At 34.7% G+C, this 17,349-nt stretch overlaps 2 protein-coding genes across 2 annotated transcripts in view; both read right to left on the reverse strand.

Moving 5' to 3' along the window:
• Positions 1-16,538, reverse strand: part of tapas — a 191,314-nt gene extending 174,776 nt beyond the window's left edge. Inside the window, exon 1 of the mRNA XM_067267916.1 lies at positions 16,435-16,538. The gene's annotated coding sequence lies outside the window, so the exon portion shown is untranslated. The remainder of the gene's footprint in view (positions 1-16,434) is intronic.
• LOC136973213 (craniofacial development protein 2-like) lies at positions 3,833-4,927 on the reverse strand. Its single transcript, XM_067267914.1, has one exon. It carries the CDS (start codon positions 4,925-4,927, stop codon positions 3,833-3,835), a length of 1,095 nt encoding a protein of 364 aa, XP_067124015.1.
• Positions 16,539-17,349: the final 811 nt, after the last annotated feature.

Raw genomic sequence — 17,349 nt, forward strand, 5'->3', positions numbered from 1 at the left:
TCTTCGCGGAATCTCTTTCCCATGTCGTCCTTAGTCACTCTCCCAAATTTGGCGACAGTCCGGCTGTTAGATTGCTCTACAGATGTCTCTGAGTACCGTCAGTTTAAAAAAAAACACCCTGTATATAAGATCCAATGAAACCAGCATTGTCCGTTAATAACATTAATTAATGTAAAAGGATCTCCACATGGTAGACAATGAGTCCGCATCTCTATGGTTTATACAACCAGTTGTCATGTGCGCCTTGCAGATTTCCAATCTCTCAAGATGTTTGACCGTTTGCCTATTCGTCGTCGTTTTTATAATTGCCGCTTGATCCCATTGGACGTTAACATCCTTCTGTCTTGCGTATGATGCCAGCGCAGTGTTGTCAAGGTTCTTACTGATTGTATATTTGTGCTCTTGAGCCTTTGTTTTAAACTGCGCATCGTTGCACCCACATAAACAAGCTTGGAATTGAAACGTTGGTTGTGTAAAGGCACCGAATATATACCCGTTGTTGAATTCCGATCCTCTTTCTTTTTATCGTTTCTTAAAAGTTTGAAAACAGTGGGATTACGTCGGTATACAATACGAAAATTATTAGACCTGGCAGTACATCTATGTATCTTGTTTAAAAAATGGGATGTAATTAAGCACTATTCTTTTTATATTTATTCCAAACACATTTTATGTTCTATAGTTAATGTTGTATTTTTTTGTAACTGAGGAAGATCGTTAAAAGCGATTGAATACGTTATTATTTTATTAAATTTTGCTGGATTGATTAAGGTATAGTTTATTTATAAGTAATTTAATTATTAGTGTTAGTAAAGTAGTGAGTAAGTAATTAGTAGCAGTCTAGTAGTTAGCAAAGCAGCAACGCGACGACGTAGACTTTTTCGCAATTATTTAGAAAGTTAATTGAGTATTTGCGGATCCGCAGCGCTGGATCCAGCACCAAGTGCTAGATCCAGCAGGCCGAAGAATGCGCTGGATCCAGCTGGACTGCTGGATGAGGGATCCAGCAATTGCAATCCCTAATGGCAATAGACTGTAATACACTAATTTGGCCTAAAAATGACACTTAAATCAGCCTGGGGTTAAGGAGTCTTAGTTTCTCCCATTCTTTCTACTATGAGAATAGTTGATTTCCTACTTATGCTGGACTAAACTCATATAGTAGAATTTTAAAATATGAAATTTGGAAAAAAAAATCAATAATCTTGAACCAACAGGTGCAATCCTGCCATGAAAACTTAAACCAGTGAATAAGAAGCTGAAACAATCCTATTAATTACATTTTCAACAAACTGAAAATACTTTAGTTTTCTTTTTCAGTTTGTTCAGTTAGATTCTGATCTTGGGTTTATTTTTTTCATTTTTTTTCTATTGACTGTTTTAAGACCAAATTATGTTATCAAAGCTATAATAAATAGTGATAAATGATTCAAAAAACAACAGAATTGCAACAAAAAAATAACAATGATGGTCAGATGGAAATTGAAATTAGGGACAGAATTATAAAAGGAAGATCTATGATAAGAACATTAAATGGAATCTTATGGGATAAACAAATATCTTTAAAAACAACAAAAATCTCTTCTTTAACCAATGAGTCGTGTACGACTGACTATTGGTGACTTCATAGACGAGTTTCCTCCAGCGAGTTCTGTGTAGTGCCCAGTCTTTCGGATATTTGAGTTCCAGGCTGGTATCTGCTTTGATATTATACATCCTCTTGGTACATTGCCTTCCCCTTTTCCTATGTCCCTCTACCATTCCCAGAATGATCTATTTTTCCAGGGAGTCAGCACGAATGATGTGACCAAAGAACTTTAACCTCAAGTGTGCAATCATTGCCTCCAAGATTTGTGGTTGAATTTTATCTAGGACTTCTTCATTAGTTGTTCTATCTGTCCACAGGATTCAGAGGATCCACTGCCAACACCAAAGTTCAAATGCATCTATCCTTCTTCTCTCACTTTTTCTTACTGTCCAGCTTTCACAACCATAGGTTGTGATTGGAAACACAATTGCCTGGACCTGTCTGGCCTTAGTAGATATTGTGATATCTCGGTTTTTCCAGATGTTGTCCATCTTGGTTAGAGAGGTGCGGCTCAAGGTTAACCTTCACTTAAACTCCTCTGTGCATGCTCCTGTTCTGCTTAACTTTGAACCAAGAAAGATGAAGTCATCCACAATCTCTAGTTCAGTCATGGCCAACATACGGCCCGCGGGCCGGATCCGGCCTGCGATTAATCTTTCAATATTAGCTACTTAACTTCCAATAATTGGTTGAATGGATTCGCGATACTTATTTATTTTTTAAAAAACTTCCATTGTAGAAATTTACAACTTTTGTACTCATCTGTGTGATAGTGCCAGAATAAAACAAAATGATAAATTTAAAATATTAATATTTATCTTAATGTATGTTAGACAGTAATTCAAGACATATGGATGATATTCAATTTAACTTAGTAATTCGTGTGCTTTGCTAGAAATATAATACTAATATATTTAAACATTTATTTACTTAAATGAAACGTTTTTGTGTTTAACATTTTTTAATTTTAATATTTCTTTCGGCCCGCAAAAAAATTTTTCTTTCCAATTCAGCCCAGGGGCAAAAACTGTTGGCCACGCCTGCTCTAGTTTGTAGTCATCTATTGTCACTTTCCCATGCAGTTCAGCTGTCGTCATGACCTTGGTCTTTTGAATGTTGAGCTTCAGGCCCATCTTCTCACTCTAGTCTTTTATGCTCTTGATTAAAGTGACCAGATCTTCCAACTCTGCTAGTAAAGTTGTATCATCTGCATACCTTAAATTATTGATGACCTTGCCTCCTACGTGGAAACCAAGGTCTGTATCTTGAGAGGCTGACCTCTTGAAAATCATCTCTGTATATATATTAAACAGTGAAGATGAAAGGATGCATCCTTGCCTGACTCCTCTGTCCACTATTAGCCAGTTTGTGTCACCATAGACTGTTCTCTCTGTTGCTTCTTGGTTGTGATAGAGTGCTTGAAATAGATTGATGATGTGATCAGGGAGGTCCATGTCCTTCAGTGTTTTCCACATTTTATTGAGGTCTACACAGTCAAAAGCTTTACTGTAATCAATAAAATACATGTAGACATCTTTCTGAAATTCTATTGCTTTTTCCATTATCCATCTGATGTTTGCTATATGATCCATGATCCCTTCCTTGTTCCTCTGCCTTTCCTGAATCCTGTTTGTTCTACAGGTAGCTCCCAGTCAACAAACTGTTGAATCCTGTGCTGTATTATTTTGAGAAGAATTTTGCTAGCATGCGATATCAGAGCAATCATGTGATAGTTTGAACAGTCCTTGTAGTCACCCTTCTTAAACAAAGGTATGAAGATGGATCTCTTCCAGTCAGTTAGCCAACATACTGATGACCATATCCCTTAGCAAAGTTTTATCAGAATCTTGACAGACACTGCTTTGAGAAGTTCTATTGAGATTCCATCAATTCCTGGTGCTTTTCCTTGTGACAGTGCTTCCACAGACTTTAGAACTTCACATTCTAAGATGCATGGCTCTTGTATCTCATCTTGTTTGCAAGGGTTTGTAGGATCTGTTCTATTGACTGTTGAGATGGTGGGAATAGTTCAGTCACATATTCCCACCATCTTTCTTTTATATCCGGTTGATCGTGTAGTACAATCCCATTCTTGTTTTTGATCATTCCTTTTTTGGCTTTAACATTTGATCTTAACTCTTTAATCTCCTTGAACATTGGCCTGGTGTGGCCTTTCTTGCTTTCTTCTTCAAAGAATTGACATTTCCTGATAAGGAAAGCCTCCTTGTCTTTGCATGCTGCCTTTTAGAAGTCATTGTTCAACTTCTTGAACTCATCAATCATGGCATTAGCTTTTGCTTGCCATCTTTTTCTTTTTTCTCCGATTTTCAGTGTCTCCTCCATTAACCATTTTTTGTTTTTCTTCTTTGTTTTGTACGGAACTGTGATCTCAGCAGCTATTAACACATTTTGTTTTATTTTCCTCCACAGATCCTCCGAGTTATTATCATCGCAGCAAAGTGCTTCAAATCTGTTCTTGACTTCTACAGCATATGCTGTAGTTACTTTCTCCACATCAACCCTTTTTGTTGGATTAGTAGGTTTGAAACTGCACAGCCTCAGTTTCATCTTTGCCATGAGTAGCTGATGGTCTGAGTTGCAGTCAGTACCCGATAATGTTTTGACTACAGTAATGGAGCTTCTCCACTCTTTCTGACACAATACATAATCAATTTGATCTCTGTATTGTCCACTTGGAGAGGTCCAAGTGTATAGATGCCTCTTGTGCTGTTTAAAGATTGTGTTCATAATTATCATGTCATTTTCCAGGCAAAATTGTATTAAACAGTCTCCTGCCTTGTTTCTCTCTCCAAGACCATGTTTTTCAACAGTGAGTGGTTCTTCAACAGTGCCCACTTTGGCATTAAAATCTCCTAAAACGTAAAACATTTCCTTCCTTGGTATGGTTTTAATTGTGTTGTGAAGTTTGTTGTAGAATGCTTCTACTTCCTCTTCAGTGGAGTCTATCGTGGGGACATAAACTTGTATGAAGTTTATATTCATGGGTTTGCTGTTGATTTTGATTAGGATGATTCTCTCATTACTGGCATTATATCCACTAATGCACCTGACGACTTTTTTGTTGACTATAAATGCCACGCTTTCACGCCTGATGTTATCCTTTCCCGAGAAATATACAGTGTGATCATCAGATTGGAAGAAACCATCCCCTTTCCAGTGGAGTTCACTGACTCCTAGAATGTCAAAGTTGCATCTTATCATTTCTTTCTTTACTATCTCCAATCTGCTGAGGGTCATTACTCTTACGTTCCAAGTTCCCACTTTTATGTTGTTCTTTGTGAAGCACAGATTGACCCTTTCATCAAGAGTATCAGCCATAGGGTGCTCCTCAGAGTTTGACCCTGCTACTTCATCCAAGTCTGATTGAACAGGCGATACAAACTATGCTCTTCTCCAGTAACCGGTAGGTGATCAGGCAGCCTGGAGGATCCACCATAACAGAACTTCCTTTGTAGCTTGCCATGAAGTGTTCTGGTAAAAATAGCATGGTGGTTTACCAGTTCCTTCCACGCCCCTTTTCCTTTCTCATCCGGGCTTGGGACCAGCAATGGCAGAGTAAAAAATAAACATATATAAATCATTAGTTATAAGCGTGATAACATATGGAGCAGAAGTGTGGGTATTAAATTCAAAATTTAAACCTAAATTATAATCCACAGAAATGGACTTTTTGAGAAAATCTGCTCGATGTTCAAAACTAGATAAAGTAAGAAATGAGGAAATTAGGAAAAAACGGATTATCAAAACTCTATAGTCAACTATATCCATAACAAACAATTAACTTGGTTTGGCCATGTTCGGAGGACGGAAGAAGGTAGACTACCACAACAGATATTGAAATGGATTCCGACAGGCAAAACGAGGAGAGGAAGGTCGCAGACTACATGAATAAAGGAAGTAACGAAAGCTATGAAGTACAAAGGACTGACAGAGGAGGATTGTTGAGACAGAACAGAATGGAGAAAAAAAGTTTGGGCACAGGAAGATGCGTAAGCATTATTAACCTGTACAATAATAATAATAATACAGGATCAGGTCATAAATACTAAAAACTACAGAAAACACATACTCAAAGATGCAACACTCACAAATGACACATGCAGAAAATGTCACATCATGCCAGAAACTATACGACACATCACCTCTGGTTGCAAGCTCTTGGCACAGACAGATTATTTACACAGACATAACCAAGTAGCAAATATAATACACCAAGAGCTTGCAAACAAACACAAATTAGTAGACATCCACGAACCATACTACAAATACATTCCACAGACAGTTTTGGAAAACAACACGCACAAAATGTACTACGACAGAGCCATAATCACAGATAAAACAATTTACCACAACAGACCAGACATCACACTCATTGACAAACACAATAAAATCACATACATTATAGACATATCCATTCCAAACACTCACAATATACAAAACGCATGCACTGAAAAAATTAGCAAGTACACAGAACTCGCCCAGGAAATAAGGCATCTGTGGAGGATGGATAGGGTGCTTATTGTACAGGAGGGTCTAATGATGTGTTCACTTGTTTATAATCGATCAGCGCCGCCGTAACTTATCCGTTACAATTCCCAGACACGCACCTGTTATCAAAGAGTTGACCGTTACGATTTGACCGTTACGAGATTGACGGTTGCGATTTGCGCTGATTGATTATAAACAAGTGAACACATCATTAGACCCTCCTGTACCTGTTGTTCTCTCCTCTACAGGTGTCATACCACACACACTACACAAAAGCCTGGGCACATTAGAATTGAATAGAAACACATATATCACTCTACAGAAGGCCACTATATTGAATACATGTCATATTGTGAGAAAATTCCTGAATACAGACACACACACTGATACACTTCTTTAATTTCTGTTTTGGTTACTATGCCTTGACTTTGGTCTGGCATAGTACTTAGCCACCGGTGTTAACCGAGTATATCTAACTTAACCCAACATAATAATAAAACAATTGATATCCAAAGTAAAACATGAGATGTAAAAAAATATCATTCCAAGTAAAATTTTTTTCTTGGGAGCTTCTCTTTGGCAAAGATAAGCTTGGCACTTCAAAGCAATTCCATAAGTGTTTACTTTCCAGCCACAATTCCATCACGAGCTAAAAGTGTTCAATGGTTTTATCCACATGTTCATTGGTGGACTTTAATAAAAGATATTTTCTGAAAGTATGGACAGAGCATGTCTCATGAGATACACAGCATTTTGCTATGAAATGGACTTTATGGGTTAAAAGCCTAAAAAAGAAAATATTACAATTAATTTTGTAAAAAATATGTCACTAGGTAGTACAAGGGTTAACACTAGAATGCCTGAATTGAGCCTATTCCAAGAATGCTTGCTAGCAGTCAACTGACTTCTATTATTTCTTTTGTGTTTTTGACTATTTTTTTAATCATAGAATATTAGTATAGTATGTTTCTTAACTCATTCAATCTTGTTCTAATCAAGTTTGTGTGTTTATTTAAATATTAATGTGTCTATTCAGTAAAAAAAATCGTTTTCAAGAAAAATATTTTTATTCACATAAACTCATTGCCATAAAAATTTGCACACCAAGGAGTTGTCACATTGCTGAGAAACTTGGCATGCAGATAAGTCTCAAGCAGATATGGATATGATTAGTCATAGCATGATGGCTCATTGCATAATGCCCAACAGAAAACATTAAAGTGTCCCCCCCTTAGCCTAGAAAAAAGCATGCAAAGGCATTCTGTCTGTAGTTTACCTGTTTCAAAGGGACACTATCACTAGAAATGTCTTTACATCACAATCAAAGACCACATGAACAACTAACTGAGTTTGAATGGGAAAGGATTGTCAGGTTGAAGAAAAGCCAGATGGTCATCTTGTCAAATAGACCATTGTGACAACACTGTGATGTTGAGACCAGTAGACGAGAGAGCTCACACACACTGCACTTAGGCTCAGGACACCCTCAGCAGATCACTAGCTGAAAGGATCACATGGTCCTCCAACAAGCATGCACACAGCCAACCATATCATTGTCCATCGTCCAGACACAGGTGATGTCATTGTTACAGACCCCCGCATCTGTCTGTACCATTTGAAGACTTGAGTAAGGAACATTTAGTGTAGTAATGGCCATTGCATGTGCTGCCATTGACACCACCCACCGTCACCTATATTTGGAGTGTATCGCTCCCAGACTGCAATAGAATTGTCATTTTGTCCATTACACACATTATTCTTTGAGTGAATGTATAAAAACAATATTCTGAATCGGTTATCTGTCAAAAATGTTCCTTCTTTATCTCTAAGAAAGAAACATAGATATGAGAAATTCAAACATGTATTTCAATCAGTTTATCTAGAGATTATACAATTCAAAAAAAACTATCAGATTGATAATTGAATGGAATACATATACATCAGAAGTGCATCAAGCTTTTTAAGGAAACAAAACATAAAAAGCAGAAGTCAGGTTTAATAAACATTTTTGCCATTCCAAGCAACAATGGCTCTGTAAAATAATTTGATATAGAGCAATGGGCAGATTGGATATAGATAGTTTCTATCACAAAAATTCGTTTCTCTCGTTCTGTGGAATCTATTCTTCGCGTGTTTTGTAATGTGAACTTAAGTCATGCAGAATTTTACAAGTTTGTAAAAAAGAAATGCTCAAAAGGGTGACTAGTAACCAATATGACAAAAACGAAGTAATATTAGTACTTTAATTGGTTTAAAATTTATTTTGTTATTATAATTACAGTTAAAATGTAATGTACTTTATTTTGTGTCATTAATTAACTTAACCCTGTAGCAGACAAGTATATGCATCACCCAGACATATGTCAATATTTTTGCATAAACATTTAAGATCACCTATCTATTCATTGAGCATCTTGTCTTTCATTTAGAGACATCCTATTCATTTGCATTTTAAAATTGAATTGATATATTTCTTATAAAAAGCATGTCTCCTAGGCATACATAGTGACATATACACAATCATGTAAGTCAGGGATGAGCAACACGCGGCCCACGGGCCACTTGTGGCCTGTTAAACATGTGTATGCGGCCCGCCAAGCATTTCTAAAATTGAATTTATTTTATCGACTTTCTCCCATTAATATATTGTTATAAAATTAATTATAATAAAATGGTAGTACATACTAAACCGAAACAATTTTTTGTGATGAGTTACTCACTTGTCGGCAACTTGTTTAAACATGCAATACGAACGCGCCGCGTCTGTGCTTGTTTGTGTTTGCTTCTGTCACACAGTCAGTCAGACTGGTAAGCTGTTAACTAGCAATTTTAGCAATTCTTGTTTCTTGAAAGGCGTGAGTGCAATATTATTGTTAAAAAGGTAATATTAGTTTTTTTTATTCAAAATTAAGTTTTCCTACAGATTTTTTTAACTTTCAAATTTTTAATCCATAATAGCATGTCAGAAAAGCAAACAAAAAAACGGAAGGTTGCGAATGAGCACAGGCATTTCCAAGAAAAATGGAAATTTGATTATTTTTTCACTTTCATCAAAGATAAAGCTGTATGCTTAATATGCTCAGAGACTGTGTCGACATTAAAAGAATATAACATAAAAAGGCATTACAATACAAAACATGAACAACAATAGAAAAACTTAACAGGACAACTCCGGATAGATAAGTTTAATCAAATAAAGAAAAACTTGGGAAACCAACAGGCTATTTTTAAAAATCAAGCTATTTTATCAAATACGGCAGTAAAGGCAAGTTTTGTTGTCAGTCAAACACTGGCAAAAAAAATGAAACCCTTTGCGGATGGAGAGATGATAAAAAAATGTCTGACTGCTGTTGCAGAAATAGCATTTCCTGATAAAATAAATATTATTTCAAACACTAGTTTATCAAGATTCACTATTGCAAGGAGAATTGAAAACTTGTCCGAGAACATAGCAACAACGCTTCGTGAACGCATTGCAAAATTCGAATACTGTTCTTTGGCACTTGATGAGAGTTGCGATATTAGCAATACAGCACAACTGGCTATATTTATACATGGTATTGACACCAAATTTAATATTACTGAAGAATTCTGTTCACTGATTCCAATGCAAGGGACTACAACCGGCAAAGACCTGTGCGATGAACTAAAGTCTGTGTTGGAAAATTTTTCAATTTTATTAGAAAAGATTATTGGCATATCGACAAATGGAGCACGAGCAATATCAAGCCCTGAGGTAGGAGTATCGGGAAGGCTATTTCAAGACATTAAGGTCACAGGAAGGGAAATATTCGTTAACCACTGCATAATTCACCAGGAAAATTTGTGTGCAAAAAGATTGAGTTTGCCAAATGTCACAGTACCAATAATTAAACTAATCAATTTTATAAAGTTGCGCGTGTTAAATCACCGTGAATTTAAAGAATTCCTGAAAGATTTAGAAACTGAATATGGCGACGTGGTCTTTAATACCGAAGTACGTTGGCTTAGTAGAGGTGCAATGCTAAAAAAGTATACAACTTAAAAATCGTAATACAATTGTTCTTGGATATGAAGGGATATGACTTTCCTCATTTTGGTAATAAAGAATGGATGTGTGATTTTGGGTTTCTTATCGACATGACTCAGCATCTCAATGATCTTAATGTGAAACTTCAAGGCAAAGGACAGTTTATTCCAGTGGCGTGCCGTCATTGGAAGCGATGGAAGCGCCGCTTCCACCTTCCAATGACCTTCCCTTGTATTTTATAAAATATAAATTTTCATATTTTAACATACTTTGAATTAATTAAAATTAATATTTTATTATAACTGCATTATGTATCTTTTACAAATTTCTATACTACATGTGAAAAAAAACAATAAGATTGCTATTGTATATTCGAATAATTCAGTGGTGGAAGGAATGTCGAAACTGGGTCAGTTTCTAATCAGCCAGATTATATAGGCATTAGCACATGCGGTTTACAGTGCACCAACCTCACCCGGTTTAGCTGGTAGAAGCGACACACACGTAAAGAGTCCGACTTTATATCCCGGAGCGGTTGTGGGCTGTTAGCCGCCTGCCTGTCAACTTCCAAGCAGCCAGATTATAGGCATTGGCGCATGCGCTTTACAGAGCACCAACGTCACGGTTTAGCTGGTAGAAGCAACACACGCAGTAAAGATAGCATTTTATATCCCGAAGCGGTTGTGGGCTGTTAGCTGCCTGCTAGATATTCGGCCACCCTCGCCCGATTATGTGAATCATGAGCAGACTAGATCAACGGCGGGCAACCCCTGGCCCGCGGGCCAGCTACGGCTCGCGAAAAGTTTCTATCCGGCCCGCAAGATCTTTAATAGATTATTAAATTGGAAAAATAACTAATTAATAGTTATTTTTCCAATTCTTTGTAATTTTCGAAAACGATAAGAAAAATAAATGTAGTAATTAACTTTTTATTTATTTATTTCATATTTGCAGACTAAAAACATTACAAGTCACAAGAAGGCGTCAATTGACTACTACGGCCCGCGGAAAAAAACGTAAAATTTATTCTGGCCCATGTTATAAAAACGGTTGCTCACCCCAGACTAGATGTATAACTTAACCCAACCGATAGGAGTTTACTAGCATGTTTTTATGATAGTTCTGTTTTAAAAAAGGAGTTTTAAAAAAATCCATTAAAATATTTGATATATTTATTCTGCGTTTATTCCGCTCTCCCATCTTATATTACTTACGGATTTCAATGTTAAACCGGTGATATTACGATTTAGTATGTCCCATCTGTAAGGGGATGCAGAAAAAACGTGTACAATTCTAGTACAGTGTTAAAAAATTAACTGTTACTTTGGCAGCATCATTTACAACCAAATTTAATGAATGAGACATACAATGGTACAAAAAAAAGCTCTAGAATTTATTTTCCTTAAATTTACGATTTATATATCCGTTGTCACAAAAATTTGTCTTTCCACTGTTTTCCCAAGACTACAGATATTCAAGTACAAAGTAACCGGTTTCAACTTATTTCTACTTAAGTAGTAGTTAAAATAATAAAATAATTAAGCGATTAGGGAATTAGAAACATATATAAAACCCTGATGAAAGAGCCAAAATTTTACTTAAACAGAAGCTTAACCGAACCAATCTCTTGCCGAGTACAGTGGGGTCTGATCTCTTCGTAATATTAGATGTAATAAAGACAGAAATTTTTCCAGTTCAATGAGAGTGACGGAAAAGTTGTAAATTTTGGAAATTTCCGTGAACACTCGTTCTAAAACGAATTAGTTAGAAAACGAACGACGGACAATCTGTTAAGTTTAACATATTTAGATTTTTACAGCTATGGTGAGAAACGTTTAAAATCTACAACAACCCTGTCGCGTCCTTTGAAATATACTAGTGATGCGACAAAAGAGGCATTTGACATTGACCGGTATCGGCACCCTCGGGATTTGGCACGCACACACCTACCTGGACCGTCTCTGATTCCATTCATTAGCCACTCGTAGGGAGCTATTTCACTAACTTGTAAGTGAATTGTTTTAAGATTTAAAAAGTAAAGAATATTTTGTTATTTTTATGTACGTTTCTTCACAAAGTTATATTTAATTATAAGTTTCTTTAAAAGTATATTTGTACAATTGAAGAATTTTTTGTACTGGGTATGTATATTCATCATACATTTTGTTTTACCAAGTAAGTTTTTCTGATAATTTTAATTTTAGCCCTTATATCGTGGCTAGTGATTCAAAAATTTATTTTAAAAAAGAAGTTTTGGCTCAAGACCGTATAATGGAAAAGAAAACATTATTAAAAGAAAAAGACCAATGCCTAAATTAAATATAAATACGTCGACAAAAAAATTTCGACATTTTGACGATAACATTTTTGACGAATGACGATTCTTTCGTAAAATTGAAGCAATTTGGAAATCAAAGTGTAATAGAATTTAACATTGATAGACAATATAAAATAAATATTGAAAATTATAATGAGATAATTACGATTAATAGGTATATCTAAATTAATAGATGTTATATGTTTTTTCTCAAAGCGAGAATTGGCATTTAGAGGGCATAGGGAATTTATTGAATCTAATAACGGAGGTAATTATATTGAACTTTCTATTTATTAAGTACGTCGGATAATCTATTAAAAATACATTTAAAGAAGTATACGGTTTTTACTGGCTTATTGAACAAACGAATACGAACGGGCCCTGACGCGCAATTAATTGATTGCCCCTGTAAGTCGGCTTCTTACAGAAACACAGCTTCCCTATCAAATGTCACGACACGCCACTGGTTTATTCACAATTTGTATGATAAAATTCGGGGTTTTGAGCACAAATTAAAATTGTAGAAACAGCATCTTTTGCAGAATAATGTGTCTCACTTTCCACATTTAGAAAAAGAAAACGTTACTACTTCTCAAAAATGCGCACAATATATAGACATTTTAATCAACGAATTTCAATTACGATTTCAAATGTTCAAAGCTGAGAAGACAGCGGTTTCCATGAAAATGTTTTCCTCGCCATTTAATATCGATGTGGATACAGTTCCCGAAGACTTTCAAATGGAAGTGATTGACATGCAGAATAATACCAATTTAAAAAATGTATTTTTCTCAGTAAACATCGAAAATTTTTATAAATCTTATGCGAGCTCTGAGAAATTTCCACTTTTGATGAAAAATGCAAAGCAAATGATGTCTCTGTTCGGAAGTACGTATGTTTGCGAACAATTATTTTCAACCATGAAATTAATCAAAAATGACCACCGATCAAGACTGAGTGATGCACGATTAGAATGCTGCGTATGTGTAGCTACCTCATCAATTCCGGCTGATATTGATCAGCTTGTATCGAAAAAACAGTGCCAAATTTCTCATTAAAAATTTCAAGTAAATTCGTTTTTCTGTTCTTTTCTTGTTTGTTTTTATTTTGCATTAAAATTTGTATATAAAATCTTTACTTTTTTTTTAAATTTTATATTTTTTTATTCTAATGTTTATTATAAATAAAGTTTTGTAAATTATTAATAAGTGTTACTTTATGTGCGGCCCGCCAAAAAATTTTAAAATTTAAATTGGCCCGTTGATTAAAAAGGTTGCTCACCCCTGATGTAAGTATATTTATACATTTTTAAAACTGTTTATTGTTATATTTTGTCCTTGTTTTATAAATTTTGATACAAACAGCTTTATTTTCTTTTATGTAATTAGAATTAACTTTAATTATCTTTTTTAGAGCTAGAAAGTGTCTTTCTGAAAATGAACTTCATAAAATTCTCCATAATGGGCCTGACATTTTGCTGTTGTTGACAATTTCTGTTGAGAATTTGTGACCATAGATGAAAAAATACAAGCATTTAGAGGATGCTGTAGTTTTGGTCAATATAATCCAAATAAACCTGCCAAATATGTACAGCAATGAGCAAGATGCAAGCTGTGAATGAGGGATTTCACACCATCTCCAGAATTGTTAACTCTTCATGAGTTATTTGTCTCCAAAGGTCAGTTGTTAATACCTATCAGTATACTACGTATTCTACATGCTTTGCATGTAGACGTGCACCTCCATGCTCACTGTCGCTTGCACCTCAGCACCCCCATGGGGTGCTGAGGTGCAAGCGCCCACACCCCCCTAAAACTATATAACATCAAGTACGCCACCAACAGTCAAGCGGGCTACTCGAAGCCGGCACAATCGCACGGGTTAAATTGTTTAAATGTGACAGTCTTTCACGATCGTCTTCTGGCATCCCTTTAACAAAAAGCACCCAAATGAGAAATACCTTCACAATTCCTACCTAACAAAAGATGGATTTCAGAAGGAAGCTATATTAGTAGTGATGTAACGAATATTCAGTTATTACCCGGTATTCGGCCTATTTTTCACTATTCGGCCGAATACTGAATATTTAAATCACTATTCAGCCGAATACCGAATATTTAATTACTATTCGGCCGAATACCGAATACCTAAAAACAGGAGTAAGAAATAACAAAAACACAATAAATTAATCATTTTTGTAACTTTTATTAATGCTGAACATTAAACTATAATTATTAAAGTTAATAAGAAATAGCATCTAACTCTAGTATTAAATTATTTCGTAGTTAAATAATAATATAGCCTTTATCTAGCCCGATATGGCATTGATGGTGTGTAGGTTAGAATGTATTGGGCATTAATGTTATTGTTTAGTTAATTAAGTTATATTCGTATTCGCATATATTTTAATATTTATACGATATTTTAAAATGAGTTACGAAACGTTTTATTGGAACTTATCGTATTTAATGAAAGAATTATTTATCTATTTCTAGAAGATGAGTAACTAATATATAATTTATTTTATATATAAAGCAAAGAATGAGCATTTTTCATTATATACAAAAGATAACATTTGAAATCATGTTAATTTTAAAAAAATTGACAAAAACAATAGCAACAAAATATCACAAAACTTCACAAATAGAAACTCCCCAATAATATATTTGAACCGTTCCACAACTGGGGAGAAACTAGACCATATTATGTCACCACTAAAGTATATCCTTAGTGTACTATTCAGTCTACAAATACGTAGTAAAAACAAAATTTTAGTGTTTAATTAAAGAGTTAAAATGATCGATTGCAAATAAAAGAACTTGGTATTTGGATGTAAGTTATAACTTACATCCAAATACCAACAACTGCCGAATCATATCGGGCTATTTACGGCTATTACATAAATTATAAACCAATTTGGCACTAGAGGTAGACGTTAGGCTCCATCTCATATTAACTTTAATAATTATAATTTAATTAATTAATTTAAATAATTTAGACCTAATGGAAGAAAAAATCGTAGTGACAGCGGGCCAATAGAGAGCAGGGTGCGCGATCCTTGCATAATGAGGTTTGTGCGCTAATTTTTATATGTGCGTTAATCAAGCCGAATAGTTTGGCCGAATATTTGGCCATTCGGCAACACTCCTGGCCGAATATTCGGTATTCGGTTGAGGCCGAATATATTATTCGTTACATCACTATATATTAGTTTTTGTTGTAAAACAAAAATCAATCATATTAATATCAATGATACATGATTCAATTGACCAAGAAACTCACAAGCCATAAATTGTTTTGGAACATAACACCACCAAAACATCAATTGACACAGTTGATCAGATGTATTAAGATACTTTAAAGCAAGAATACTGTCTTAATTCAACCAACTACCATTCTCCCAATGGTCCAAGGACACAAGATGTCCCATTATTGAGTAGGTAAACTTATGACAATCCTATGTATAGTATAAATAAGTCAATATTTTCAGTTTTTACTCATAGTAAGAATTCTGTTAATCGAATGTACAGTACATCAACATCGAACAACATAGGTATCATTCGATTAACAGATTGTTCGAAAATAGTTACAAAAACTCTTAAGACATTAAGCAAACTGTTAAATAAACTAAAAGTAAAAAATGCAGATCAACGATTTGAACTTTTGTATTAAAAAAATACGAAGATTAAAAGTTCGAAGACGAAGTTTCATTTAATAATAATAATAAATGACAAACTACTAAAAGAATTCATGTTCATATAGTTAATATCAATACTTATCATAATCAATTAAAATCAAATTACAACTTCAACCCAAATGACAAAGTTTTTTAGTTTTTAACTAATTCTTTCCATATGAAATTGATTAATGTAATACTTTTTTAAACTGACTTAAAAATTAAATACGTTAAACCAAAATATATTTCTAGTTTTATAAACATTAAAAATTGACACGAAATTTGGCATTTGCATTGACAGATATTAGAATGAATAAAAACAGAAACATTCTAACCTTAATTTTTTCGAACAGCGGGAACTTCCGAAATGAAATTGAACGCGCTAACTTCCCATTGAGATAAACGAAACAAAATCAGTGCTGCCATCTCTCAAAGTTTTAAGTATTAGAAAATTATCATTATTTTTAATATAAATTAATTATAAGTATTAATAATTAAATAGTAAAAATATTTCAAAAAATATATATTTTTTGAAATTAGTCATTTTTCATCAGTTGATTGATGTTTTCGTTTATTGGGAGTGAATCGCTCTTATCGTATAGCCACTTTTTTAAACTCTCCGCCCTGTAGGCATTAAGTGGATCTTTTTAGTAAGTCCACAATGGATAGGCCGAGTAGTGAAGAACTGAGCCCGTCATTTATCCGGACGGATCGCTCCCTAAAAACTCTGGGGTTTTCGACCCTTCCAGAATCGATCCCGGTTCCTCAGAGCGGTTTTGTTTGTTTGTTTGTTTTAGTTATGATAACGCAACACTTGGGCGATCTGCCTATGGGGGATGCCTTCCGGGAGGTCTTTTAAGGGAAACTGGCCCCTATTTAGGCGTTACAGACGTGAGAAAACTCAGAAAACTCCACGTGGTCAGCGTCCGAGCCTCCCAATGTTCATGGTACGAAGACCGCTTGGCCACAGCTGCCATCTTACCGCTCGGCCATCCTGTCGTCGTCATATAATCACTATATCTCATGACAGCTTCTTGTAATATTGGGATAAAAATATATTTAAAAAATTGGAAACTATATACGTGATTCGAGTTTGAATTAAGTTCACTTAGAATGATTTGAATTCATTCTAAATAATCCAATGATATAATCTCGCAGTAAAATATTCTACACTATGAAAGATCCAATTTCAATATTTATAATTTATATACATAATTACGTATTGTCATTTTTCAACTTCATCACACTTT

Source organism: Centruroides vittatus, unplaced genomic scaffold, assembly GCF_030686945.1.
Source record: "Centruroides vittatus isolate TY-2023 unplaced genomic scaffold, ASM3068694v2 contig_3118, whole genome shotgun sequence".
Lineage (NCBI taxonomy): Eukaryota > Metazoa > Arthropoda > Arachnida > Scorpiones > Buthidae > Centruroides > Centruroides vittatus.

Coding starts and splice junctions, on each gene's coding strand:
- LOC136973213 (XM_067267914.1), bottom strand. CDS start 4,927: ATGGCTGATACTCTTGATGAAAGGGTCAATCTGTGCTTCACAAAGAAC.